Below are 26,235 nucleotides of genomic sequence, written 5' to 3'. Positions count from 1 at the left end.
GGATTTTCCCTTGTGTTGAACATGAAGCTTACATAAAATATCTTAAATATATAATGCTTTATTTTAAATTGATCAACTTAACTTCAATAGGATTCCTTAATTTTAGTTTTAATTCTTTTTCCATTTACAGTGGTTATGTTTATTTTGGCTAACTTTTTAACTTATAAGTGAAGTCGCTTAGTCGTGTCCGACTCTTTGCGACCCCATAGACAGTAGCCTGCACCAGGCTCCTCTGTCCATGGGATTTTCTAGGCAAGAGTACTAGAGTGGGTTGCCATTTCCTTCTCCAAGGAATCTTACCGACCCAGAGATCAAATCCAGGTCTCCTGCATTGTAGACAGATGCTCTACCGTCTGAGCCACCAGGGAAGTCCTTTTAATTTATACGCTAGTTATAAATATATTATGCACTGCCAGTACCATATTGCAGACTATAATTATGACTATTTAACATTACTAGCTACCTTTCAGTTTGTATGTTCTTAACTGTATCTTCTGACTTAAAAATAACTCTATTTAGCATTTCCTGTAAGGCAGGTGTGAAAGCAGCTTTTTCTGGGTATAGAGTTTTTGGTTGATATTTTCTTTCAATATTTTGAATATGTCATTCTACTGTCTCCAGGACTGAAAATTTTGTGTTGTAAGATCCACCAATAGTTGTATAGGTGTTCTTTTCTATGCAATTACTCTCTTTCTTTTGCACTCTAAAATTTGACCTTTGTCTTTGACTTTCATGAATTGAATCATAGTGTCTTTCACTGAGACGCTATTCAGATTCAAACTATTCCTTGGGTCACATGTATCTGGATGTCCTTTTCTCTCCTCAGGTCCAGGAAAAATTTAACCATTATTGTTTTAAATATATGTTCTCTCCTTTCTCTTACCTTCTGTAATTCTCATAATGTGAATGGTTTGCTTTTCATCATGTCCCATAATTCCCATCGGCTTTCCTCACTCGTTTTCATTCTTTTTTCTTTCTGCCACTCTGACAGTGCAATTTCCACTGTCCTGTCTTTCAGGTCATTGAATGTTTCTTATGTATGTTCAAACTTATTTTTTTAACCTATACTGAATTTTTCAATTATTGTATTTTTCAGCGTTAAGATTTGTTGTTGTTTGTTTGTTTGTTTGTTTTTAATATGGTTGTTATTTCCTCTTTGAACTGTTTTGTTTATACATGGTTTCCTTTATTTCATTACATTATTTCTCTGTGGTTTCACATAGTTCACAAAACTTCCTTAGCATGACCACTGAATTTTTTCTGAAAGTTCAGAGATCTTTATTTCTTTAAGGTCAGTTGGATGGACGGATGGATGGCATCACCAACTCGATGGACAAGAGTTTGAGCAAGCTCCAGGAGCTGGTGATGGACACAGAAGCCTGACATGCTGCAGTCCATGGGGTCTCAAAGAGTCAGACACAACTGAGTGACTGAACTGAACTGGAGCTAAATTATTTTCCTTTGGTGATGTCAAATCTACGTGATTTTTAGTGATCCTTGATTCCTTAAGTTGGCATCTGTGCATTTTAGTAACTGGTCTCCTCCCTCAAACTTTAAAGGTTCTCACTGGTAGAAATAGCTCTTCACCCATCAACTCAGGCCGAATTTCTGGGTATATCTGCTGGTAATATCCTTGGGCAAGTGGGACTTTTATCAGGGTCTATTCTGGGGCAAGGTCACTGTCCAAGAACTCTGAAGACAGGGATGAGGGTGTGTGCCACTGGCTCAGAATAGTTAGATAGAACTGCTGGCTTGGTATCTTGCTTAATTGAGGCTACAGAATGTACTCTGCAGTTGTTTGGTTTCTTTGTTCAGGCTAACTAGGTATTTAGGGCTGGGAACTATACTCAAGAGTAGGCATGGCTATGAATTTGATTACCTGCCTTTCCAGGGCAGCAGAATAGGCTCTATGACTTTCATATTACTTTGTTTGTGGACCCAAATCAGGCAATACTATGTTCTGAATTCTGTGGCCATACAGGGCTCCCGATTTTGTTCTGCAGATGGAGTAAGTCATGGTTGTGCTCTTTTTAAGTTCCACTGTAAGCATGGTTGTTGGATGGGTTATATACCTTCTCATATGCTCTGATTAGGTTCCCTCTTCAGTTGGACTTAAGGTTATACTCAGAAATGGGTTGGACTACAAATTATATTCCCTGTGTAGACTAAGCAACAGAACCATCTCCAAGGTCAGAAAGACTCTTTGTTTGTTGTCTTAACCCAAGCCAACCCACACCCCAAGATCCCTTACTGAACAGGACCACTGATGTTCTAAAAACTGTTGCTCTGCTGCCCACCTCTTAGCTCAAGTGCTGTTGGGCCCCCAGATCTTCCAGGAGTTGTTACCAGTTCTTGCAGTCAGATGGGGCCAGAAGACACTTTCCACAGTAGGTTGGTCAGCAAAGCTCCTCTTTGAGAATTCAAATCAGACAGACCTGTACCCCATCATGGTCAGAATGCAGCCTTAACTTGGTTCTACAGATGAACAAAACTGCTGTTTGTGATTACTATACAGCAAATACACTATCATATTTGCAAATATGAATGCAGTGTGTCAAGATCCATGTGCTGGTTGTTGCAAGCCTCTCCCCCTTTCTTCATTACAATCAGATTTGTAGTGGTCAAGCCTCACATATTCTCATGAGAATGCCCATGTTGCAGATTAGGTACTCTTGCAAAGTGCTACAAAATGCTGGGGATGGGTTTGTTGTCCCTCAGTTGTCCCCTGATTCTCTCTTCCCACTGGAGAAACAAAGGCTCTGTGGAGACCTGTACACATGGTGCTGTGCTGGCCTGGGTGAGAGACAATGCAGTCAACATGTAGCTACTTCTCTTACCCTTCTAATGCAGTCTATCTTATTCTCTGTGGTGCAAGAGGATGCTTCAGTCTCATCCCCATGTTCTACTATTCTCTCAGTAGTGTCTTATTCTTGAGTTGTTAGTTGTTGTTAGTTGTTAATACTTGTTAGTATTTTTGTTGTGAGGGGAAATGAAATTAATAACAACCTATAGGGGCTTCCCTCATAGCTCAGTTGTTAAAGAATTTGCCTGCAATGCAGGAGACACTGGTTTGATTCCTGAGTTGGGAAGATCCACTGGAGAAGAGATAGGCTACCCACTCCAGTATTCTTGGACTTCCCTGCTGGCTCAGCTGGCAAAGAATTGGCCTGCAATGTGGGAGACCTGGGTTCGATACCTGGGTTGGGAAGATCCCCTGGAGAAGGGAAAGGCTACTCACTCCAGTATTCTGGCCTGGAGAATTCCATAGACTATATAGTCCATGGGGTTGCAAAGAGTCAGACAACTAAGCGACTTTCACTTTCATTTTCATGTTGCCATATAGGTGACATCAGAATCCCCATGATAAAAACTCTTAACAAATTAGATATAGAAGGAACATTCTTCAACATAAAAAATACCATATATGAAAAGCTCACAGCTAACATTATATTCAGTGGTGAAAGGTGGAAGCCTCACTTTTAAGATCAGGAATAAAACAAAAGTGCCAACTTTCATCATTCCTATTCAAGCTAGTACTGGAAGTGCTAGCCAGAGCAATAAGGCAAGAAAAATAAATAAAAGACATAATAATTGGAAAGGAAGAGATATAGTTGGCTCTATTTTCATATGGCAAAATTTTATATATAGGATCCCAAAGAGTCCACCAAAAAACTGTTTGAGCTAATCCATGAATTCAGTAAAGTAGCATGATACTAACACACAAAAATCAGTAACATTTCTACATACTAAAAACTGAATTATCCAAAAAAAGAAATAAAGAAAATTATTCCATTTATGATAGCATTGAAATAATAAAATACTTAGTAATATATTAAATTGGGAGTGAAAAGTGTCTACTCTCTGAACTATAGTACATTAAGTAAAGAAATATAACAAGACACAAACAAAATGGTATCCTGTGTTTATGGATTGGAAAAATTAATATTATTAAAAAGTCAGTACTACCTAAAGCTAACGATAGATTCAATGCAATCCTTATCAAGATTTCAATGATTTTTTTGTGGAAGTATAAAATAATCCTAAAATTTTTGTAGAAGCACAAAAGACTCCAAATATCCAAAACAATTCTGAGAAAGAGCAGGGCAGGTGGTATCACATTCCCTGAATTCAAACTATATTAAAAAGCTATAGTAATCACTACAGGAAACAGTATGGAGGAACCTTAAAAAATTAAAAGTAGAACTATCATATGATCTAGTAATTCTACTTCTGGGTATTTTGCTGAGGAAAACAAAGCATTATTTCAAAAATATATGCATCCTCATGTTCACTGCAGTGCTATTTGCAATAGCCAAGGTATGGAAGCTACCTAAGTGTTCATCAATAGGTGACTGGATAAAGAAAAATCTGATACACACAGACAGTTAGTCATTAAAAAATAAAATTTTGCCATTTGTGACATGGATAGACCTACACAATATTATGCTATGTGAAATAAGTCAGAGAAAAACAAATATCATATGATTTCCCTTATATGTGGAATCTAAAAAACAAATGAACAAACATAAAAAAAACAGAGTCATAGAGACAGAACAAACAGGTCTTTGCTGTGGGGAGGGACATATGAGTGAAATAAGTGAGAGAAATTAAGAGGCACAAGCTTCCAGTTGTAAAACAAATGAGTCATGGGGAAGAAATGTTCAGCGTGGGAAAATGTAGTCAATAATAATGCAATATCTTTGCATGGTGACATGCTAACTAGACTTATCATGGTAGTCATTTTGTAATATATAGAAATATAGAATCACTATGTTATACACCAGAAACTCACATAACGTTATAGGTCAATTATGAGCAAACAAGCTCATAAAAAGATCAGATCTGTGGTTACCAGAGGCAGAGAGGGGAGAAGGAAAAATGGATAAAGGTGGACAGATGTGCAAACTTCCAATTATAAGATAAGCAAGAACTAGGGATACAATGTACAACATGATTAATATTATTAACACTGTTGTATGCTATATATGAAAGTTGTTAAGAGAGTAAATCCTAAGAATTCTCATCACAAGGAAAATGCTTTATTCTTTTATAAAAATTTTATGTCTATATAATATAATGGTAATCATTTCATGATGTATGTAAGTCGAAACATTAAGTTGTGTACTTTAAAACTTATATAGTTCTGCATGTCAATTATATCTACATAAAACTGGAAGGAAAAAAAGCTGCAGTAACCAAAACAGTATGGCAGTGGCATAAAATACAGACATATAGCTCAATGGAGCAGAATCAAGAGCTCAGAAATAAACAAACCCATATAAGTTCAAATAATATTTAACTACAAGACCAAGGTTACTCAATGAAGAAAATTAATAAACATTGCTGGGAAAATTGGATATTCACATGCAAAAGAATGAAACTAAACCCCTATTTTACATCACCCACAAAATTAAGTCAAGATGAATTAAAGACTAGCAACTGTAAGACTCCTAGAAGAAAATAGGAAAAAAATCTCCTTGACACAGATCTTGGCAATGAGTTTTTGTATATGACACCTAAAACACAAGCAACAAAGTAAAAAATAAACAAGCAGAACTACATTAACTAAAATCTTCTGCACAGCAAAAAGAAATGGCTGACAAAATATAAGGACAACCTATGGAATTAGAAAAAATATTTTCAAGCCGTGTGTCTGGGTAGGGTTAATATCCAAAATAAACTTTAAAAACTCATCAACTTAATAACAAAAAAACAACAATCCAGTTAAAAATGGGCAAAGGACCTCAATAGACATTTTCCAAAGAAGACAGATGAATAGCCACCAGGTATATGAAATGGGCTCAGCATCACTAATCATAAGGTAAATGCAAATTAATATCACCATGAGATTTCACCTCAAGATTGTTACAATGCCTATCATCAAAAAAGACAAGAAATAAAAAATGCTGTCAAAGATGAGGGTAAAAGGGAAAACTTGCACACTGTTGGTGGGATTATAAATTGGTACTGGCATTACACAAAATGGTATGAAGGATCCTCAATAATTTAAAAATAAAACTGCCATATAATCAATCAATTTCACTTCTGGGAATATATCTAATGGAGACAAGGATGTACTGTACAACACTTGAAACTTTGCTAAATTTTTTGTGGCAGCCTGGATAGGAGGGGAGTTTAGGGGGCATGGAAACATGTATATGTATGGCTGAAGCTCTTTGCTGTTCATCTGAAACTATCACAACATGGTTAATCAGCTATACACCAATACAAAATAAAAAGTTTTTTTTTTTTTTAAGAGAAAAGAGATATGCACCCTGATATTCATAGCGACATTATTTAAAATAGTCAAGACATGCAAACAACCTAAGTGACCATCAACAGATTAATGGATAAAGAAGCTATAAAATATAGAGAGAATGGAATATTATTCAGCCATAAACAGGATGAAATTTAGCCATTCACAATAACACGAGTGGACCTGAAGGGCATTACGCTACATAAAATAAATCAGAGAGAGACAACTGATAAATGATCTTACTTATATGTGGAATCTAAAACAAATAGATTTAAAAAACCTAACCTCATAGACAAGGGTATCTGATTTGTGCTTACCAGAGGCAGGGAACTGGGGAGTGGGAATTGGATGAAAATGATTAAAGGTACAAATTTCCACTTAAAAGATAAAAAAGTGCTAGGAATGTAATGTACAGCATCATGACTATAGTTAACACTGCTGTTGCCTTGAATATTTGAAAATTGTTAAGAGAGTAGTTCCCAAGAATTCTTGTTACAAGGAAAGAAAGAGTTTTTATTTTTAAAAAAAATACACACTAGATAATGGATATTAACTAAGCTTATTGCTTAGTAATAAATACTGAATTGCTTAGTAGTCATTTCATGTGAATAAAATCATTGTGCTGAACACCTTAAATTTGCAGAGTACTGTATGTTAATTATATCTTAGTAAAACTGAAAAAAGGATATACAAAAAAAAAGCCAAAAAATAAAATGAAAAGAAAAAAATGCAATATGCCATGTTAACAAAATAAATAGAAAAATGCACATGAACATATCTCATTAGATACAGAAATAGCATTTGACAATAGTCCAACCCATATTCATGATAAAAGTACTCAACAAACCAGGAATAAAAGGGGACTTTTATTCTTTATCATCCTGATAAAGACCATCTACAAAATCCCCACAGATAATACCATATTTGTTAGACATTGATTGTTTTCCATTTAACATCAAGACGATAAAGATGTCTTACTGCTTCTATTCAGCATTGTATTGAAAGTTCTAGCAATTAGCTAATAAAAAGAAATAAAATGCAGTAAGGTTTTACACAAGTAAAACTATCTGTGCTAACAGATGGCATGACTTTATATAAATAAAACCTTAAGAAATACACTAGTATTTAACTAATAGATTAGTTCAATACTTTCTCAGGATACAATATCAATGTACAAAATTCAATCATTCAAATCCAACAATTAAATTAAGAAATTCCATTTAAAATAACATTAAAAGTTATATACTTATATATAAATTTAAAACAATAAAGACAAGACTTGACTGAAAAGTACAACACACTGTTAAAAGAAATTAAATAAGATCTAACAAGTATAAAGGCATACCATGTTCACAGATCAGAAGACACAGGATTATTAATACAAGAGTATTCCCCAAATTTATCCACAGGTCAGCCTGATGACTATCAAAATTCCATATGTTTTTTCATAAAGTGATAAGCTAATCCTAAAATTCATGTGCAAATTTAAGGGACCTAGAATAGCCAAAATAATTTAGATAAAGTAGAAGACATTTGGAGGACTCACATGTCCCAATTTCAAAACTTCCTACAAAGGTATAGCAATTCAAATAGTGCTGTATCAGCATAAGAAGAAATATATATATATAGTCTCAAAACAATAGAACTGAGAGTCCAGAAATAAAGCCTTCCATATAATCAATTGATTTCAAAAAGGATGACAAGACCATTCAATGGGGAAAGTATAATCTTTTAAATAAGTGGTGATGGGACAGTTGGATATTCATATACTATATAATCAAGAAAAACTCCTACCTCATAATATACACAAAAACAAACTCAAAACAAATGAACCATCTATATGTGACAGATACAAGTATAAAATTCTCAGAGGAAAATATGTGAGTCAGTGTTTGTTACTTCAGCTTAGGTAATAGCTTCTTAGATACAATACCAAAAGCACAAGAAACAACAGGAAAAAAAAAAACCAGATAAATTGGACTTGATCAAAATTAAAAGCATTTGTGTTTAAACAATATCCCCATGAAAGTGAAAAGATAGTGTATGAAGCGGGAGAAAATATTTGTAAGTCATATATCTGACAAGGATTAGTATAGAGAATATGAACTGAACACTCACAACTCAAAGAACAAACGAACATTTACAAAATGGCTAAATTCTCTAAATAGGCATTTCTCCAAATAAGATATTTAAATGGTCAATAAGCATATAAAAAGAGAGTTAAAATTGTTAGCTGTGAGAGAAATGCAGATCAAGACTTCCATTACAGTGACTATAATCAAAATCACTGATGTGACAAGTGTTTGTCAGGATATGGAGAAACTGGAATCCTTTTACACTGATGGTTGGATTGTAAAGTGATACAACCACTTCAGAAAAAAAAAAAAATGGTGTTTCCTCAAAACTCTAAGCATAGAATCACAATATGAACTAGAAATATACTCCAGGATATATAGCCAAGAGATATGAAAAAAATATTTCCACACATAAATTTGGATATACAATGTGGAAACAACCCAAATGTTCATCAACTAATGAATGGATAAACAATCAATGCTATATATACACAATGGAATATCATAGAACAATGCAAAAGAATGAATTATTGATACATACTATAAAATGGACCTTGAAAACATTATGCTACCTGAAAGAAACCAGTTACAAAAATCCATCATATTGCATTATTCCATTTATAATAATATTTAGAATAGGTGCATCCGTAGAGAGAGAAAGATTGATGATTGTCTCGTGCTGGGATGGGAGATTTGGTGTGCTAATGAGTATGTAGTTTATTTTTGAATTAATGAAATGTTCTAAAATTAGATTGATACTGCTTGAACACATCTGTGAGTATATTAAAAACTATTTAATTGTATGCTTTCGAAGTGTGACCACTGTACTATGTGAATTATATCTCAATAAAGTTATTTTAAATTATCCATGCTAACTACAAGGGCTTCCTTAGTGGCTCAGTCAATAAAGAATCTGCCTCCAATGCAGGAGACATGAATTCGATTCCTGGGTCGGGAAGATCTCCAGAAGAAGGAAATGGCAACCCACTCCAGTATTCTTGCTTGGAAAACCCCTGGCCAGAGGAGCCTGGTGGGCTACAGTCCATGAGGTTTCAAAAGAGTCAGACACAACATAGCAACTAAATATGCTAACTACATCTATTCAACACAGATTACTATTACTTTTTAAAAGTTGAATATTGCCTGAGAGTTATTTTAGCAAAGTTATTCAATCTTACTGGCACTCCCTTTCTGCAGGTCAAACTACCATTTGTATTGGTTCAGAAATGATGTTTACAGTTTTTACAGCCATTAAATTTCCATGTTTACTTTAAAAATGCACTTAAACCTATAAACACTGAATAAATTTGGAGGATGCTATCAAAGTACTTCTACTGTTAGGGATACATTGTACTTCTTTAGTACCTTTTAAAGAAAGCTCAAAATGTTCTAACTCTATTAACTTCTAAGTTGCTATGATGTCCATGAGAGTTGAGAAGACAGTTAATTATTAAGTAACAATAATAATTGCAACAAACCTAAATTTATACCATTTGTCTTCAAATATCTTCACATAGGTTATCATCAATTATTAATCTGTTATCAACATAGCACTCAACAAAAATAGGTGTACTGGCATGAACATAATATGGAAAGTGAATGGCAGCTTGGAGCCCAATACAGTTGCAATCTAGCCCCAAAGGAATGGGGTCAGCCTGAAATAGAGCTGGGCTATATAATGTGGTATTCCACAGTGACTCTAAAGAAGAGCCAATTTCAACTTCCTAGCTTCCTCATGTATTCCTCAATTTGTATTCAGCCACCTATATAGCCTGGAACTAGACTATACTCCAGGAATAGAACCTCAGCTTGAAGATACTTGGCACAACAGAGAAAAGAGACAGATAACTTTGTCACATAGTCCCAATGTCAGAAACTTAGAAAATTGCTTGCTTGCTTATACTTTCATAGCTAGAAAGTTGACAAGATGGTCATTGGTTTTATCTTTCTAGGTCCTCATCTACTAATAATACAGGTAGGTAATAGAACATCATCAAAATCTTGGATAACTACCATGGGCTGAACGTTTGTATCCCAGCTCAATCCACATGTTGAAATCTAATCCCCAAGGTGCTGGTATTTCAAAGTGTGGCATTTAGGAGATGATTAGGTCATGAGAATGGAGCCCTCAAGAATGGGACTAGTTTCCTTATAAAAGAGACCCCAGAGAGCTCCCTTGGCGCTTCTAACATGTGAGAAGTCAGTGAAAAGACAGCTATCTATGAATTAGGAAGCAGGCACTCACCAGACACTAAATCAGCCAGCAGCTTGATCTGGGGCTTCCAAGACTCCAGAACTAATAGAAATAAATGTTTGTTGGGTTTTAAGTCACCCTGTCTATGATATTTTTGTACTAGGAACCCAAATGGATTGCCATTAATCTTCATGGACTGCACTTGCCCAGGCTGCCTTGGTTCCCTAAGATCTCCATTAATTAAAATAAAGGCGGGACATAAAAAGAATGTGTCAATTATACTTCAATTCTGCAAACACTGTCTACCATACTTTCTCAGGTCAAGTTGGAGGAGGTCTGTTATAATATAAATAGAAATATATGGGCTTTTAATACATAGATTATGGTGAAGTTGAGAGCTGATTTCCAATATTCTTTCAGTTATTTATTTCTCAACCACCTTGTGATAACTGTGGGCTGTGCAATATTTTACTTGAAATGAAATGTAAAGAAGACCTGGACTAGCAGAGGTTCATTAACTTTCCAACCATGATGTAACAAGTATAATAAAGTTCATTTGCCAGGAATGTACAAGGAGCCTTGCACAGATTGTTATTTCATGTACAGCATTCCTGTGAAACAGGTATTATTAAATGCATTATACAAATGAAGAAACTGTTACACAGAGAGTTTAGGACACTTGTCTGAGGGCACACAAGTAGAAAGTAGCAGAGCCTAGATTTGAATCCAGGTCTGTCTGGTTCTAAATCCATGTCCTAATTTTTGTCAGATTGTCTTTCTTTAAAGAGATTACTTTTCAAAAAAATGTAGCTAAGTTTTATTCCATTTAAAAGTTACTTTCATATAAAATAAACTTAATTTCTTTAAACTTTCAGTCAGGAAAAAAGATAAAGACTATAAAAATGTAAAACCATAGGAGCAATCAGTTTAAAAAAAAAACTAAAAATTAAACTCTGCACTCTCAAGCCTCCAAATATTCTATATTGTTAGGCTGTATGGTAAAGTAGAAAAAAGAAACCCCACATGATGCATTTCTGAGTTGGAATCTTGGTCCTGTCCTGTATTGGCTGTATGATTCTAGACATGATATTAAAATGTGGATAAAATGCTTATATGATCAGACTGCCATGAAGATTAAATGAGATGAAGTATATAAATTTACTGATGGTGCCTAGTACATGCAAGGTCCTCAACAAATCATAAATGTTATTGTTATGATTGTTAGGAGCAACACTGAGGGGATGAAGAAGTACAAAAGAGTTAGGTGAGTGAAAGGGGGCATTGTGGAGGATCCTACAGGCATGGTTCAATGTTACTTTAATCATGCCTTAGAAAAGAACAAACATAGAAAAATGAAAAGATCCTTAATAAGAAATGTCTACTAATGATGATGATGGAGTAGTCTTCTGTTAGAGGTAGGTGCCAGAAAGATACTTCCTATACTCTTTTATTGCATTTCATTTTGTAGCAGGGAGCTATAAGATAAAAGGAGTCAAGAGAAGTTGGTTCCTTATATTGGTTGAGAATAGCCTGGAAGCATTTTAAATACAGACACAAAATACTGTGTTTGAAAATGAAAGAGTCTAGCTAGTAGCAAGAAAAAATAGCAAACATTCCTGTCCTGCTATTCAAATTCTCTGAAGCAGATTTTTCAGATACATCTATGGCCTTAAGAGATATTCTGAAGTAGGTTTATACCTCACTGTTGAGATTATTTGAAGCATATATAAATAACTAAAGAAATAATGCCTATTTCTGCACAGGTCTAAAATTGTTTTAATTCTCACTCTGAACTTATATCTTCCTTACAAAACAACACAGTATTGTAATTATCCTCCAATTAAAAATAAATAAATTTAAAACAATAAAAAGTAAATGTTTTTAAAAAGACAGTTTGATTAATGCTGCACTTAATGTTTTAATAAAGCATTTACTCAAAAAAAAATTGGCTGAGTTATTGCAGACTCTGACTTCTCAACCACTGTCACCTAGAGCAATGATTGACTTGCCTGGCTATGTACCCAGGGAAGGCACCACTCATCCAGTGACATCTTCCCAAACTGCAAGTAAAAACCATAGCAAGAATTATCTATGTTCAAGAGGATGCATCTAGACAATTTAGTCCTATTTTAGTGATGAGAAATGCCATGCTTCCCATAAGGCTATTATTGCCCGGACCAGATAATTTTAAATGTTAGGAGAAGGTTGCTATGTTTTAGCAATTATTAACTTCCATGAAAAAAAAAAAGGACTCACCATTTTTAAACATGACAAAGAAAGCATAAAATTCTTTAAAGAGTTGACCCCCAAACTGCCATTTAGAAGAAAAAAAAATTCAAATTACTTCAAAATATGAGTTAAGTGACCCAGGTATCAAGTCTAGTTGATTACCAACACAATTTTTATACCAACAAATTTTTATGAAACCTTTATAAAACAAACTTACACATTACCTGGTAATTGTTTTGGTTTTGTGATAACCTCAATTGGTTTGATGATGCGAAATGTGAAGAAAAATTACTTCGTGATGGATTTGTATTACTGTACATTGCAGTAGACGCTGTATGTAATGAGGTCCGTGGTGTCAAATGGTATTCTCTGTTTTGATACAGTACATTGTCTGACAAGTCTCTAATATTCACCATTTGTGAATTTGGCATATTTCTTCCTTGTCCAGGCAAAGTTGTACTTTGGTTCTCAGCTCGAAGGGAACTGCCACTTTCATAAAATCTTGAGTAGCTTGGTATCTGTGCTCCCATCAATGCCAATTCTTCCTCTCTGGCATACTCATCATCAACATCTCCAGTCTCCATTGCAATGGACAAACAAGTTCCTTCTGTTGAATTAGGAGGCTTCTGTGGGGCATTTCCTCCCAGAATTCTCTGTGGGTAATCACTAACTGCCAGTGAAAATACTTCACGGATTTCCAAATTTTGTGTTCTGCAGTAAGGGTCTCTAACAGATGATTTTTGCCCACATAAGTTATGTGATGCTAGACCTGTGTGTTCAGGCTTATATGACCTTTGAATTCCAACTGGTTCAATTTTGCAAGGTCGGTGGCACACAGATGGCTTTTGAGGTACCGTCATCTCAGAGGCTTGCACTGAAGAGCTTCCATAGTTTTTCTTTGTGTGATTGTATACAGAATTTCCAGCATTTAGCACACTTGTCTGTCTTGACAAAATAATTGTTTTTTCACCTAAGAGTAAAGAGGCATTTTTACAGTGTGCTACTTGTCTTTGAACAGGAATGTGCAACTGAAACTCAGTATCATTTTTACTGGCTGTTTTTTGGATAGGGATTTTATGTGCTTCTGTAATTTGTGTATTTGAATGCTTGGTTGTCTCTTGTCTACTTGATGAACTGGCTGGACTGTATATACCAGTTATGATGACATCATTATTGGGCGATGTCCAAGAAGACTGTTGACTTGAGGGTGAAGCAATGTTAACCACATTTCTGACTGTAACGTCTGGAGCTGCCAAAGAAGTACCAGAAACAGTTCCTGTTGTTGTTGCTCCTGATTCAGAATTCTTACTACTCATTTTTCTTCTCTTATTGCCAACCCACGTCTGGAAGGATAAAAAAAAAATATATATATATATATATATATAATGGAAAAGTTCTTAATAAAAAACCAATAAAATCAATTTCTATGTGATAAATTATATTTTCATTTGTCATAAAATCAAGGCCTATACAAATTTAAAAGAAAAAATATACAGTAAAAGAAAAAGCAAAATATAAGATCAGAGACCATCAGGAACCAGCAAGTAATAAATATGTAGAAACATTGTGAATTGTTTGTGAAGGTTGCTCTGTTGTGTCCAACTCTTTGTGATCCTGTGGACTATACAGTCCATGAAATTCTCCAGGCCAGGATACTGGAGTGGGTAGCCTTTCCCTTCTCCAGGGGATCTTCCCAATCTAGGGATTGAGCCCAAGTGTACTGCATTGCAGGCGGATTCTTCACCAGCCAAGCCACAGGGAAGCCCAAGAATGCTGGAGTGGGCAGTCTATCCCTTCTCCAGTGGATCTTCCCAACCCAGGAATCAAACCCAGGTTTCCTGCACTGCAGACGGATTCTTTACCAATTGAACTATCAGGGAAGCCCCAGAAACTGATAGAATAGTATTATTGTTTTTCTCCTCAAAATCCAGACAATTAATCTGTAGCAAGAACTTCTGTTCAATGAATATATCATAACTTGGTTAATTTAATATTGCTAGGAATTTAGATTACTTTTAAAATATTCACTATTATAAGCCATATTGAAATACACCATTGTACATGCATCATTGTTCTATTGGTCCATTAGAATGCCATCCTAGAAGGAAAATTGCTTGACTTTTTGACATTTTCAAATTACCCTCCAATGTATAAAAGTACTGGCTTCCCCACACCTCAACAACACTTTGCATTATCCTTTTGTAGTATCTATAAGCCCAGGAGTTAAGAAAAGGTATATAGTTGCTGTTTAGATTTTAGTTTCTATGGTTACTTTCATTGAATTGCTTACACGTTACCTATACCAGTTAAAACAAACTTAATTTTTATATTGGGGTGTTTGTCATTTTTAATTGATTTATAACAGCAATTTTCTACTAGAGTTGGCAGCACTTTGTCACAAGTTGCAAACACTTCCAGTTTGTCATTAATTTATGGTAGCTATTTTCTTTTTTATGCTTCTATCTACTTACTGAATTTTATACACTGAATATATATTACTTTTGTTTTCTTTTAGCCTTTCTTTTTTCTTTCTTTTTTTGGCCACCTTATTTATTTTTCAATTGAAGGATAATTGCATTACACAATTTTGTTGTTTTCTGTCAAACATCAACAAGAATCAGCCATGGATATAAACAACAAAAAAAAAATCAATAAAAATAATACCAGTGGTTGGCATTTAGGATTTGATTACAAAATATATACTTTTATATAAGTATTATAACAATCTTAGTATTATTACACTGAATCATTATTCCTTTTAAAATGTACAATAAATATTATGCTCCATAAAACAATCACTAAAATTTATAATTATTTTAAAATGCATATCATCTTATAAACTACTAAAACACATTAATCTAAAAACTTCAAAAAATAAATAAGTGAAAACATTAAATGGCCTAGCCTTGCACAAACGTGGTGCTAGGTATATTTGGTTAATTTAATGGGATGTACTTTTGAAGACTGCACAAATCATCCAATTTTCAATGTATATTTTATATTGTATACAACATCAGACGTTGTAAAACTATAAATAAAAGTTAACACTGAATTTCATTATATGTATATATATATATGCTACTTTGCATATATATGCATATATATATATATGCTACTTTGCTAGGCATAATTTTTCTAATTTTGTAAGTGAAGAAACTGAGAATCAGAAATATTAAGTAGCTTGTAGAAGGATCTCCTGACCAGTTACTGGCAGAGCAAGGAATCAAAATCAATTTAATTTTGACCTCAACGAACATTATCCTTTCACTTTGGTGAGAAACTCCTGAAATGGAGTTGGCCATTTCTGTGGGTCATTTTAATTTTATAATTAGTACTTATCTAATAATATGTTCCAGAAACAGAGGTGCTCGCTCCATTTTGCTTCACATGAGGCTGTGGAAATGTAAAACTGACTCTTATGTAGTTTACTAAAGAGCAGAAGTGAGGATTACAAGCAGAGAGACAAATGAATATAAATGTCACAAGAGAAGGAGGTAGGGGGAAAATTACAAGATTTTAAAGTATATACTCAAGAGTAATATTTAAAAAGAAATGCTTGTGAATAAGAATAATTTCAATTTATGGTTCAAAAAGGTGAATATTACAAATACTCAAAATAAGTCACTATGTTATGACTTTTCAAATAAGAAGAATATGCACAGGAAGCATGATGCTTTGTAATTTTAAAATTAAAAAAATTTTCAATGGGAAAGCATAGTGAATTGATAAAGTTTGAACTCAAGATCTACTACATCTGGAGGGCAGCTCTGGGCAAGATTTCTAAGAAAATAAACAACCTATCATTTTCCCATCATAGTATCTATCTTAACACAAGAATTTTAAGAGCAATATTATTACACTGCAAATTTATGGCTTACTTTAATAGTTTTATAGTTCACATATGTAATTACTTAAATAGTTTACTAGATATTTATATCATGTACCCATGTAAAGCAAAATGCAATTGAATATCAAATGAATATGAAACTCAGCTATCTAACAATCTCACTTGTTCAGAATGCAGCCAATATAGATGTCACAAGATCCATGTACTTTACTGAAAGGAAAATCCTTGATCTTAAAACTCTTAATCTTATTTTGCACATAATTTTACCAAACCTGGTATCCTAATCTATAGTAAATCAGAAATAACAAAACAAGAGGGACATTGGTAATAGTGATTGCTGTTGAAAGCACCTTCATAGCACTAAAACTAAGAATTTTCATTAAATATTACTTGCTAAAAAGAAGAAAGGAAAATCATAAGAGAACTGATGTGAGAAACTGTTAAATGTCTGGGGTTCTTTAGTAAAGGAGAAAATCACCTCGTGTACCTTACCATGCTATAAGCATCATTATTTTATAGCACAGTATAGTAATAGATTTACACAGTAAAACTGAGTCAAAAAGTAAAGATTCAGTTATTTTCAATAGTTTATATTCAAATAAAGTAGGAAAGTATATAGTTAAGAATTACTTTATATTAAAATGTTGAAAATAAAGAGATTTCATTACCTAAGGGTTCCCAATAACAGAATTAAATTTTACTAAAAGTCTTCAGCTACAGGATCCAAAATTGACCAATGCATATATAGTATAAAAGATTCTCATTCCAAAAGTTTCATTGATGAGAGGGAAAAAAATGGGTTAATCAAAATTGATATGATGAACATTTGGGGTTTGGAACTAATAAAGTGATACTACATAGAAAAAATGAAAGGTAATGAACTTGGGTAACCTATCCTTGGTGTCCATAAAATTATTTTTCAGTCAACTTTTTAGAAATTCAATGTCTCCAAACTTTTCCTTTTTCTATACTTCCTTCTTTGTTTTCCTGTTCTTTTACCCCACAATATATATAGATATATAGATATACTGTGCTTAGTCACTCAATCATGTCTGACTCTTTGCGACCCCCATGAACTGTAGCCCACCAGGCTCCTCTGTCCATGGGATTCTCCAGGCAAGAACACTGGAGTGCATTGTCATGCCCTCCTCCACGGGATCTTCCCAACCCAGGGATCAAACCCAGGTCTCCCGTACTGCAGGCAAATTCTTTACCATCTGAGCTACCACGGAAGCCCAAGCATACTGAAATGGGTAGCCTATCCCTTCTTCAGGGAATCTTCCCAACCCAGGGATTGAACTGGGGTTTCCTGCATTGCAGGCGAATTATTTACCAGCTGAGCTACCAAGAAAGCATATATATATATATATCCTAGGTGTTTTAGCCTTTTAAGTTCTTTACACATTGGGATTAAGTTCTTAGTACAGTGAGATTTCAGTTCTTTTGAGTAAAAGCACAATAAGTACTATATTAAAATAATAAGGGAAGATCTCCTTCAAGTAGAATATGTAGACCTATCAAAATATCAGAGGCAGGGGAGGTTGTGGAATAGTGAGTTATAAACAACTCACTTCTCCTCTGGCTAAAAAGGCACCAAAGTTGTGCTGAAATTTAGATTAGGAAGATGGAATTTCTGTAGAATTTATACTCTCCTAGAACAGAGAGAATGAATCTATTTTACACCATTCCATATAACTTGCATAATATTTTACTTGCAAACTTGCATTCTAGAAAGTTCCTTTCTTTCATTTCCATTATTTATTATAGATTTCACACCATTTGGGGCATAAATATAAGCCTTTGTATTTCAACACTCTCAATATTCAAGTACAGTCAAATAAGTCATTAGCAGGAAGATTGCAATAGAAAATTGGAAATATGAAAGGTCCACAAAGTAGCTGCCTAAGAAGACTTTTCACTTTAAAATAATGGTAAAATAAGAGATAAGAAAAGAAAGAAGTTATTGCAGGAAAAAAAAAAAAAACACGAGTTTTTACTTTTAAAATAGAAATCTCATCAGCTTGAAATATTACACATTTAAAATTTTTCCTAAGGCAATTAGTTTTTTTTTTTTTTTCTCAAATTTACCAAAGGGATTGCAAATAGGTGATTTAGAGCTAACAGTTGGACACATTTCTAGTTCTTACACAAATCTGAGTATGATCTCAGCACAGATACCCTGCATATCAGCGCCCCCCCCCAACTAGAATTAGTGACAAAATTCCCTATATGAAGATAAATATATCCTTCAGTCAAAAAAAATAGATTTTCCAAAGAATTCTTATCAAGATATTTTATCTCTGGGGGTCTTTGAATGTTCCTTCAACAGAAAAATAAACTTAGAGTCCTCTCTGTTACCAAATTACCCTAATGAATGACAAAGTTGGGGAAGTTGCTACTCTTTGAATCCCTAAATTTTCAAGCCAGCAGGATTTACAGCATTTTCAGACAACCATAAAATGACCTATATTCTCACTATGAAATCTGTGACTAGTTCTGTTACATTTATCTCTTGCCTCCTCTCTGTTACCTTCTCACTGCCTTTCCCAAATGTGTAGCAGCTCTGATTTTTAATAGCTGAATAACTATGATTGTAAAAATAGGATTTTTTTTCCCTAGGGATTTTCTGTCCCTTACCTTGTAACCCATTAAAATGCATACATTTTACTTAGAAGGAGGTGTGGCATTTATAAAAGGCTAGGTTTTCCTAAAAAGACATAAATACTAAAGTCATAAGTGCCTGATGAAAAAATTTAAATGCATCAAGAAAATATGCAAAGTCCCTTGGTAAATGCATGTTTTACTGATATCAATTTGGGGGGTTATATCTATATTAATTCTAGGTATAAACAAAGCATGAGATCAACAACTAATCCTAAAGGTACCTATAAGTACAAAGGACTGGGATTTTTTTAAAGATATATTAAAAATGAAAAATTTTAGTGCTTTCAAGCTATTTGTAGAAAAAATACATACTAAATAATTGTGTTTATTAAAAATAGTAATTTTATACAAGGGAAATTAAGCTGTTTATAACGTTAGTGACTTCATATCCTGATAGTTTTTCTCATATTAAGCAATTATTCCTTGCAATAAAAAGTATTAAATTCAAGAGTTTAAGACCTGAATACTTACCCTGACTACACTGAAGTCCAGTTTAGTCTCCTGTGCACACTGTAATATGAGCTGAAAGCAATTTTTACTTTGATTTGTCATTCCATTTTCATAATAACGTTGTAAAATCCTTTGTTGCTCTACAGTAAATACAGAACGTAGATTCATCTAAAAATAAAAGAAGATACTCTGAAAATTGGAATAAAAAATGGGTATGTGTAGAATTTGCATGTTTTTGTTTTTTTAAAATAACTTCAGTGTTTTCAAGTTGCGAGATTTTTTTTAAGTGAAATATTTTCAGTAATGGGCAATAATTTGTGTGCCAAAGGGAGACAGGTTCTCACTGAAAATTATGCATAATGTGAACACTTATTGAACTTGTTCAGAAAAAATATCACCTTTAAAGACAAAAAAGAAGAAAGCCCTTATCTGGATAGTGTCAGTGCATAAGGGAAAACAAACAAACAAACAGTTCTTTCACCAAAACAAGTATTTATGGCTAGTAAAGCCAGAGATAGGTAGCCATACATGGTTAACTCACTGTTCTTTGTCAAGCAAAGCATCTGGCGTATGTCTTACAGATAGAAGCTGTGCTCTGGAACTAAAAGGTGCTTTCATTTATTTTTTTTCTTTTTCTGGGATAAAGGGGTTCATTTTATACAGGAGTCAAAATCTCTCTTTAAAGCTTAAAAATAACCAGGAAGGTTTAGTGACTGTGAAAATGTGTTTGCTTTAGGCAATACTAAACAAAATAATTATTTTTAACAGCTGTGGTGTATAAACCCAAATTAAAAATCATGTACATTTTCCTAAAAATAAACCATGTACTTGCAACTGACATCATTAGGCAAGAGAAATTTTCTTAAAAACACAGTACTCTTCTTGTTAATAGGCAAGATGTTTAATATTATGGGAACAACTCTGTGAATCTCACAAATAAGAGGCAAGCCAAGCTCTTCATAAAGAAGATGAATTCCAGTAGTACATTTTATAAAGAAGAACACACAATTAGATAAAGGCAATTTCAGGTTTCTTTTAAAAGTTGTCACACCAAAACTGTTATTCCTAAAAGTTGACAGAAAGAAAACCTTCTTTCCAAGGAATGAATCCTTTCAAAATTAGGAAAACAGCGGTAACAAAAACAAACCAAACAGAAATCATTCTAATATGCTGGGTATGCAAACAATTAAGTACACTGATGTGGAAAATAACTTCCCTTTTAAAAATATGTTGAACAATAAAGAAGTTTCATAAAGAAATTAAAGATAGCCATATAGATATCCAGTGCAATCTGTACACATGGCTTTTTTTCTTGACCATACAAATGTCTTCCTATATAATATTAAGAGATTTGATGAGAGAAATTCACATGTAGAAGAGGGTAGGAACATTCAGAAACAAACTACTTTACAAAGAGAACGCCAATGTGGAAATGTAAACCTCTTATCTGCAAACTGACCAAATTTTTAAGAATGTTTGGGCCAGAGTGTAGGGACAATATTCATCAAAGCAATGTTGCTATCATGTATGCCAGTCTTCAGAGCAATTCTGGGTTCCTTTTCCTAAATGGTTCAGCTACAGTCAGGAGATGAAGTTCAAACACCTGAAATATCTCATCTGGTGTGGATTAAGTAGTAAGGTACTTTGGAATGAGATTTGAGGAAAATATAGAACAAAATTACATTCCCACCAAGAGTGTAAGAGGGTTCCCTTTTCTCCACACCCTCTCCAGCATTTATTGCTTGTAGACTTTTGGATAGCAGCCATCCTGACTGGCGTGTAATGGTACCTCATTGTGGTTTTGATTTGCATTTCTCTGATAATGAGTGATGTTGAGCACAGATGTACAGAACAGACTTTTGGACTCTGTGGGAGAAGGCGAGGGTGGGATGTTTTGAGAGAACAGCATTGAAACATGCATATTATCTATGGTGAAACAGATCACCAGCCCAGGTTGGATGCATGAGACAAGTGCTCGGGCCTGGTGCACTGGGAAGACCCAGAGGGATCGGGTAGAGAGGGTGGTGGGAGGGGGGATCGGGATGGGGAATACATGTAAATCCATGGCTGATTCATGTCAATGTATGACAAAACCCACTACAATATTGTAAAGTAATTAGCCTCCAACTAATAAAAATAAATGAAAAAAAAAGAACAAAATTACATATGTTATAGTTCAACTATATGTTACAATTGATTTTTTAATTACATAAATTAAGATTTTTAGTTGGAGTTTCAATATCAAACTCTCAAAAATTAATTGAATGAATAGACAAAAAAGTAGAAAAATATAGTTGACTGGAAAAGCACAGTGAAGCAATTCAACATAATTAAGATTTATATAATTTTCAAACAATAGCAGGATACAAATTCTATTCAAGTTCCCATAGAGTATAAGCCAGGAGACACTAGACCATATCCAGGGACACAAAACAAGGTGCAAAAATTTCATGGTCTAAAGGTATTGAAATCATAGAATCTGTTCTCTTATCACTGTGAAATTATGTTAGAAATCAATATCAAAAGATATTAGGAAATGACCCTATTTTCAAGTGCATTGTGACATTTACCAAGAGAGATCTTTGACTTAGCCATTGAAAGTCTCAATAAATTTGAAAGACTGAAAAAACACAGAGGGTGATTGCAGAGAAGAAAGCGTTTAAATGAGAAATTAATATCAAAATGAGAAATTAATGTCAAAGATATTTTAAAAATCCCATGAATTTGGAAATTAAATGTCTGCTTTTAAATGATGGGTGTATCTAAGAAGTCATAACAAAGAAAATTAGAAAATATCCATAACGGTACAAAAATGAAAAGAAAAATAATTTTTAATTTATTTTTATTTTTTAAATTTATTTATTTTAATTTGAGGCTAATTGCTTTCCAATATTGTAGTGGTTTTCGCCATACATTGGCATGAATCAGCCAGAGATGTACATGTGTTCCTCATTCTGAAAACCCTCCCACCTCCCTCTCCATCCCACCCCTCAGGGTCATCCCAGTGCACCAGCCCTGAGCACCCTGTCTCATGCATTGAACCTGGACTGGTGATCTATTTCATAGATGACAATATACATGTCTCAATGCTATTCTCTCAAATAATCCCACCTTCACCTTCTCCCACAGAGTCCAAAAGTCTGTTCTTTACATCTGTGTCTCTTTTGCTGTCTCATATATAGGGTCATTGTTACCATCTTTCTAAATTCCGTATATATGCATTAATATATATTGGTGTTTTTCTTTCTGACTTACTTAATCTCAAAAATATACAAGCAGCTCCTGCAGCTCAATTCCAGAAAGAAAACATTTATCAAAATTTGTTCCATACAGCTGAAACTGTTTAGTGAAACTAAATGCAATGAGGAATCTTGAATAAGGCATGAAAACAAATAATGGATACTAGCATGAAATTTTGTGAAATTTGAACAAAATCTCTAGCTAATAATACTGTTTTACATGTAAATTTTGTTTTGTTTTGATTTGATTTTTTTACAACATAGTATTTCTTTATATTCTCAGAACTGGATTAGATGCTTCAAACATTGGGAAGACCCAGAGGGATCGGGTGGAGAGGGTGGTGGGAGGGAGGATCGGGAAGAGGAATACATGTAAATCCATGGTTGATTCACGTCAATGTATGACAAAACCCACTACAATATTGTAAAGTAATTAGCCTCCAACTAATAAAAATAAATGGAAAAAATATTTTAAAATTGCTAAAATAATAAGCTTTCTAGATTTTAGCAGTAATACTAGATGCCAGAATAAATGAAACTATATCAAAGTTTTCAGTGAATGTAAATTAGATATCTAGCATTCTATTCATACTTTAGTCAAATGAAACCAAAATGTTATAAATTTTTTAGCTAAGCTTTTGCACACACACACACATAGTGTGTATAATATTATATATTTTAGAAATTTGTTATGAATTTTATGAATTTTTTCTCAAAAAGTTCATTCTTTACCTGCTCAACTAGATATACCCCATAATCAAGATAACTTATTATCTCCAGCTGCCCTCATTATCTTGGCTGATGGAGAGGCAAGTTATTGAATGCATGAAGTTCTTAATCATCTGTACAAACACCAGGAAAAGAGTTGAAAATTTTTTCATTCTAAAAGTTGGGTTGTTATTTATGTGGAAGATAAAATGACAACCCATTGGATTCATGAAAATTGAGACCCACTGGGTTGAGTGAGGGAAGATAACCGAATTAAGGGATTAAATATCAAAATAACAAGTCATTTAGCTTTACCTCATGAGTCTAATAAATACTCTTTGCATTGTAGCAACCACTGAATATATGCCAGCCCACAAGTAATAAGACAATCTGTGTCTTACTTTTTAACTTCACTAGAGACTATTTGGTAAATCATTAATTCCTATGAGCATCCATCTCCTACTCAGTAAAATTCTGGATTATATGACTTGGTTTATTTACCAATCTGGACTGTTGCAAATAATTTAAGATATGTCAGCTCATCTTTCTTAGTGTTTTTTTTTTTTTTTTTTTTTTTTTGTCTGTGACCTGCAGCTTCCAGGATCTTAGTTACCTGACCAGGGATTGAACCCAAACACCCTGCAGTGGAAGCGTGAAGTCTTAACCACTGGACTGTGAGGGAATTCCTATTTTTCTTAAATTCTAAAACATGCTACAGTCGTAACATATTTATATATTTTTAGGATAATGAGAACTTTCCGTTTATCTATCATAGTCATATGGAATTTCTTAGGTTGCTCTCTGCTTTAGAATTTGGCTTTTTAATGAAGACCCCGAGCCACTGGGAAATGATTAAATTATGTTCAGCATGTTCTATGCAACCAAACAGAGCAATGGGTGAAATATTTTAGATATACTGCTTTGGAAGTACTTGAAAAATACAACTTTGAGGAATGACTGTCTCCTTAGGAGTTCCAGATAGCTAAGGCTGTATTTTCACATTGGAATATATCAGATAAATTCCTATGAAATACTGTTTTTATATATCAGATATCATACTTAAAACCAGTGTTAATAATGCCCTAAAATTGTATTAAGTGGGCTTCCCTGGTGGCTCAGACTGTAAAGAATCTGCCTGCAATGCGGGAGGCCCCACTTCAATCCCAGAGTCAGGAAGGTTCCCTGGAGAATGGAATGGCTACCCACTACAGTATTCTTGTCTGGAGAATTTCATGAACAGAGGGGACTGGCAGGCTACAGTCCAGGGTGTCACACAGAGTCGGACACAACTGAGCAAATAATGTGCACTTGCAATGTATTAAGGGGCTAAACCATTTGAAAAAAAAATTCATAAGTGCTCATTCTTCAAAAACCTGATTTTGAAAATGGAGTGAATCCATAAAATCATCAACAACTCAAATAGAAGACATTATTTCCAATGTCAAAACTTTTATTTTTTTATTTTTTATTTCTTTACAAAGGATTGAGTTTTAGGTTAATATAATAACTTGAATATCTTTATTTTGGCCAACAAAACTCTATTAGCATTGTCCATTATTATAATTCACTTTTAAATTTCTTGCTCAGTCACAAAGTTGTATCCGACTCATTGAGACCCCATGGACTGTAGCACACCAAGCCCCTATGTCCACTACTATTTCCTGGTTTGCTCATATTTTTATCTATTGAGTTGGTGATGCTATCTGTCTCATCCTCTGCTGCTCCCTTCTCCTCTTGCCCTCAATCTTTCCCAAAATCAGGGTCTTTTCCAATGAGTCAACTCTATACATCAGGTGGCCAAAGAACTGGAGATTCAGCTTCAGCAACAGTCCTTCCAATGAATATTCAGGGTTGATTTCCTTTAGGATTGACTGGTTTGATTTCCTTCAATCAAAGGGACTCTCAAGAGTTTTCTTCTAGCAGCACAATTCCAAAGCATCAATTTTTCAACACTCAGCCTTCTTTATGGTCCAGCAATCGCATTAATACATGACTACTGAAAAAATGATAGCATTGATTATACAGGCCTTTGTAAGCAAAGTGATGTTTCCACTTATTAATATGCTGTCTCGTTTTGTCATAGCTTTCCTTACAAGGAGCAAGCATCTTTTAATTTCACAGCTGCAGTCACAGTCTTCAGTGATTTTAGAGCCCAAGAAAATAAAGTCTGTCACTGCTTCAATTTTCCCCCTTTTATTTGTCATGAAGTGATGAGACTGGATGCCACGGTCTTGAGTTTTTTAATGTAGAGCTTCAGATCAGCTCTTTCACCCTGCTTTTTCATCCTCTTCAAGATGCTCTTTACTCCCTCTTCACATTCTGTCAATGGAGTTGTATCATCTGCATATCTGCGATTTTTTTTATATTTCTCCCAGCAATCTTGATTCCAGCTTGTGAGTCAGCATTTTGCATTAAGTTAAATAAGCAGGGTGACAACATACACCCTCGTCGCACACCTTTTGCAATTTTGAACCAAGCAGGTCCACATCTGGTTCTAACTGTCAGTTGTTGTCCTGAATATAGCCTTCAAACAATTCCCAAGAAAAAGAAATGCAAAAAAGGAAAACTGGTTA

General features: G+C 34.1%; 1 protein-coding gene across 1 annotated transcript in view; it reads right to left on the bottom strand.

Annotated features, from left to right (window-relative positions):
• Nucleotides 1-26,235, bottom strand: part of HDX (highly divergent homeobox) — a 210,798-nt gene that overhangs the window by 161,085 nt on the left and 23,478 nt on the right. The window contains exons 2-3 of the mRNA XM_043897524.1: nt 19,737-19,883; nt 12,979-14,097 (exon numbers count right to left, since the gene is read on the bottom strand). Coding sequence (XP_043753459.1) covers nt 12,979-14,097; nt 19,737-19,883 — 1,266 coding nt within the window. The remainder of the gene's footprint in view (nt 1-12,978; nt 14,098-19,736; nt 19,884-26,235) is intronic.

The sequence above is a fragment of the Cervus elaphus genome, chromosome X, assembly GCF_910594005.1.
Source record: "Cervus elaphus chromosome X, mCerEla1.1, whole genome shotgun sequence".
Taxonomy (NCBI): domain Eukaryota; kingdom Metazoa; phylum Chordata; class Mammalia; order Artiodactyla; family Cervidae; genus Cervus; species Cervus elaphus.
This window is presented reverse-complemented; position numbering and strand designations above follow the sequence as displayed.